Source organism: Procambarus clarkii, chromosome 57, assembly GCF_040958095.1.
Source record: "Procambarus clarkii isolate CNS0578487 chromosome 57, FALCON_Pclarkii_2.0, whole genome shotgun sequence".
Lineage (NCBI taxonomy): Eukaryota > Metazoa > Arthropoda > Malacostraca > Decapoda > Cambaridae > Procambarus > Procambarus clarkii.
Genome location: NC_091206.1, coordinates 18,888,709 through 18,893,576, shown reverse-complemented (window position 1 = coordinate 18,893,576; position 4,868 = coordinate 18,888,709). Strand labels below are relative to the sequence as shown.

The 4,868-nt window shown below is 41.1% G+C and overlaps 1 protein-coding gene across 1 annotated transcript; it reads left to right on the top strand.

Moving 5' to 3' along the window:
- The first annotated feature begins 609 nt into the window (after window positions 1-609).
- Window positions 610-1,113, top strand: LOC138353368 (uncharacterized). Its single transcript, XM_069306369.1, has one exon. The coding sequence runs from the start codon at window positions 610-612 to the stop codon at window positions 1,111-1,113; it is 504 nt and encodes a 167-aa protein (XP_069162470.1).
- The last annotated feature ends 3,755 nt before the right edge of the window (window positions 1,114-4,868 follow it).

Sequence of the window (4,868 nt, the reverse complement as noted above, 5' to 3'; positions counted from 1 at the left end):
AATACGGAAGGAAATGCAGAATAGAACCAGTGAGAAAAACAGAGGTTCCATATGCACAGAGAACATCATATGAACATCAGAGGGTTGTTCAATAACCCTCCCAGCAAAAATAAGAAATATTACCATAACTAAAGTTAACTTCAAGAAGCAATTAGACAAGTTCCTGTAAAAAGTGCCTGACCACCAAGCAGTTTGTAGTTGATATCTGGGTCCCCGGGTCCCAAGCAACAGTCTGTTGGAAAACGATATCACAAGTCAAACCTGACCCCAGGCCGGGCTTGGGGCTTTGAACTCCCAGAATCCTCTCCAGGTAAACTCAAGTTCAGTGTAAACTCCAGGTAAACTCCAGCTCCAGTGCATGAGGGTACAAAATCTATACTGAGAGTTGTGTTAACTTAATGTTATTATTGTGATAATTATTTAGTTATAATAATCAAAGACAAGTTTTAATTTCTTTTAACACGCATAATTTTTATTGATTCTATATTAATATAATTATTATAGTTATTTATATTATCAATTCCGAATCAAGATATAGACACAGAAAAGTGGAAAATGGTAAGATTATATGTCACAAAAAGGTAAAAAAAAATGGTCACAAATGGAAGTATGGATGATACTGTAGATGGAAGTATGGATGATACTGTAGATGGAAGTATGGATGATACCGTAGATGGAAGTATGGATGATACTGTAGATGGAAGTATGGATGATACTGTAGATGGAAGTATGGATGATACTGTAGATGGAAGTATGGATGATACTGTAGATGGAAGTATGGATGATACTGTAGATGGAAGTATGGATGATACCGTAGATGGAAGTATGGATGATACCGTAGATGGAAGTATGGATGATACTGTAGATGGAAGTATGGATGATACTGTAGATGGAAGTATGGATGATACCGTAGATGGAAGTATGGATGATACTGTAGATGGAAGTATGGATGATACTGTAGATGGAAGTATGGATGATACTGTAGATGGAAGTATGGATGATACTGTAGATGGAAGTATGGATGATACTGTAGATGGAAGTATGGATGATACCGTAGATGGAAGTATGGATGATACCGTAGATGGAAGTATGGAGATCAGGGAAGGCTTATGAGCGTCATCATCACTACCTCCCCCGGCCTCCATCACCCTCCCGGAGGCATCGATGATGGAGGAAGCGAGTTATCGTGATGGATGACCCCAAGATCTCTCGTCGCCAGTGTGATGGAAGCAGCGTATTGGCCCTCCAGAGCCTTCGCCTCCTGCTTGGCTTACATTCTTCACATTCTCCCGTTCATAATTTTCGTCGCAAATTTAAGCCATTGCTTGCCTGGGGAACCTCTGGTCTGTGATTGTGATTCGTGATAGGGTCGAGGACGAGTTATGGCATGCTGGAGAGTTTACGTCGATGGTCAAAACTTTCCTCGGTTACATTTTATCATAATCACCACCGGAATATTTATGTTGTTTTTGTGGTCGGGCCAGACTCTCTATTGCATTTTAGGCGCGGGTCAGATTTTCTATTGTATTTATGTGGGGTCAGATTTTCTATTGTATTTATGTGGGGTCAGATTTTCAGAGTGCAGAAGAAGCGGAAGGCGGGTTAGTTTTTATTATTGTACTTCTCAGCTGGTCTTCTGGTAGAATTAAGGGCGGTATGATGCTGAACTTCAGAAAGGAGAGGTTTTCTTTAGGATTTTCGATCATTACATCTAAAAGTTTGATCATCACGTTTAGTATGGGTAGCTTAAGACTCCCCTAAGACTGCTGAAAACTTTGAAACTATTTGATCCATAAGACTGGGTAAGAGAGGGGGAGGGGAGGGGGAGGGGAGGGGGAGGGGAGGGGGAGGGGAGGGGAGGGGGATGGAAGGCGAAAAGGTGGATTGTTCATTCTAGAGGCGAAACGATACGTTAAAGTCTGTTCACCACTGGTTTGTTCCGACTCAAAGCTTGCTATAATGTGAGAAGTAAAAACGCCAACGGAATGCATACTGGGGTTTCAACATATTACAAGTAGAGAGTTGCGCCAGTTTCTATCTTCACCAGAGATGTGAAAGATGTTGAAGCAATATTTGCATGTCTCGAGAGGGTTTGAGCATCACCTAAATGCAAAGTTTTAAAGAGCCCTTAACAATTCGAAATCAGATCCATCACGAAGTATTCCCACCAATATGGTATTCATGTTCGCAGTATTATCGCTGGAGCCACACGTCACATGAGAGGCAAATATAATCCAGCCGGCCCAGTGCCCCAGACCCAGGCACCACTCCCGTGCCAGGTAAGTTACGGGGTCACCATAGCCCGTGCTACTTGGAACTTGTTCCGAGTAGCTGAATCTATAACAACAACAACAGTGCCCCAGACACAGCCCCGCTCCTGTGCCCGGTAAGTCCACTTCGGGCTCACTATAGCCCGTGCTACTTGGAAGCACGTACTTTTTTTCTGAGTAGATGAATCTAAAACAACAGTGCCCCAGATGCACACACTACACCATACAAGTGATGTGGCAGTTTGTGGTTTGGAATGCCCATAAGAAACATCCTTCCCACACTTACCTTCTCTACAACTTCCTCAAGAACATGGAACGTGACGACACGTTTATTAGTTAACAACTTGGTACCCAATTACTGCTTGATCAACAGAGGGGAGTAGTATAATGCGAGGCTTTCCTAGGGTTATGGTAATATAAAGCTCTAAGTCTGTTCCTGTGTAAAACAAAACGAAAATAACAAATGTGTCGCATGGACACCAAAATGGATATTTCCACTACCAACACAATTGTGATGCTCCAATCATCAAAAATCATCAAACTTGTTTTGACACGATATTGGCGACCTAAACATGCATACGATTCAACAGTTAAAATATCCTGTACTTGAGTGATTAATAACACAAAAACAGTGTTTAATGAAGTGTATGTGTACACGCACCGCAAAATAGGACAAAAAAAATAGTTCTTGCTTGTGACTAAGTAAATAACTAGTAAATGATTAATAATTGAAAAAAATTATATTAATAATTGAACCCTCTAAAATATTTATATAGTATACCAGGAAAAAACATTAAAAAAAGGCTCACTAAAAATCATTATTAAATAAGCCAACTAAAACTAATATATATATATATATATATATATATATATATATATATATATATATATATATATATATATATATATATATATATATATATATATATATATATATATATAATATATGTATAATATAATATATGTATAATATATATAATATAATATGATATAATATATAAGAGCATCGCGCGACAAGAGCACAACCAGCTCGAATAATTGTTGAAATTGGCTCAAATTTTCCTAAACAATCAAATTATCCACTAAGCAGAATCACGCGCTGATTGGCAGGAAAATTACCGCTCGTTAACCTCGCCTCAGCGGCTGGCTTGTTATCTAGTTTGGGCGGTGTGTGGCACGCTTGTTCAGACTTGTGACGAAGGAACAGTTCACAATTATTAGTATACTGACTTCAGGCAGTGTCGCCCCATCACCACCACCAAATATACACACACAAGTCCTCATAGTTTACCCATCTACAGCTCACCTATAACCAATAAAACTTGATTTCCGAAGTAGTCAAACAACCTTTCCATTAACAGCACTATCACCACCACCACAACAACAACAACAACCACCATCACTACACTACCAGCACCTTCACCACTATACCACAGCAGCACCGGTCACAGAGATCACCCTGAAAACAGAACATAACGGCAGGTTGCCCCCCCCCCACACACACACGTCATGGGGTGTTCTACAATACGGTAATCGTCACCAATTGTGGGAATTACCTTGGCTGGGTAAAAAGGGCTTGGAACAAGAACATGTAACAAATTGACATGTGAAGAACAATTTGGGGGTTATTATTCTCTATAGGTAATTGAGCTGGTAAGAACAGATTAGCCCTTGTTCAGAATTTTAACATAGCAATATGGTGCTTGAGCCTTGAGATGCTTTTCTGTTATTTTTTTTTTACTGCCCGTGTGTGTGTGTGTATGTACTCACCTATTTGTTCTTACGGGGGTTGAGCTCTGGCTCTTTGGTCCCGCCTCTCAACTGTATATCAACAGGTGTACAGGTTCCTGAGCCTGTTGGGCTCTATCATATCTACACTTGAAGCTGTGTATGGAGTCAGCCTCCACCACATCACTGCCTAATGCATTTAATTTGTCAACCACTGACACTAAAAAAGTTCTTTCTTATATCTCTGTGGCTCATTTGGGCAATCAGTTTCCACCTGTGTGTGTGTGTGTGTGTGTGTGTGTGTGTGTGTGTGTGTGTGTGTGTGTGTGTGTGTGTGTGTGTGTGTATGTGTGTGTGTGTGTGTGTGTGTGTGTGTGTGTGTGTGTGTGTGTGTGTGTGTGTGTGTGTGTGTGCGCGCGCGCGCGTGTGTGTGTGTGTGCGTGAGCGTGTGCGCGAGTGCATATGTATGCACATGCCTGCGTGTGCGTATGCGTATGCCTGCTTGTGCGTATGCGTGCGCGTGGTGTTTGATACTTGGGAGTGTGTATAACCCAAGATCTATCATGAGATCCCCAGACTCCATTCCCACACATCAACTAATAATCTCACTTACAATACATACATACATATCCATTCAACCAATCTCTCCTTTCTCCCAACCAATGCCCCTTATACCTTCCTTCTTTCCCCTCTTCATCTTCTCCCCTTTTTCTTAAAAATAAACATGCGTAAATAATTTAATCTCATGCTCCAGCATCATCATCATCATCCCCTCTCTCTCTCTCTCTCTCTCTCTCTCTCTCTCTCTCTCTCTCTCTCTCTCTCTCTCTCTCTCTCTCTCTCTCTCTCTCTCTCTCTCTCTCTCTCTCT

What these genes read in the sequence shown, in the direction of transcription:
- LOC138353368 (XM_069306369.1), top strand. Translation starts at nt 610, where the DNA reads ATGGATGATACTGTAGATGGAAGTATGGATGATACTGTAGATGGAAGT.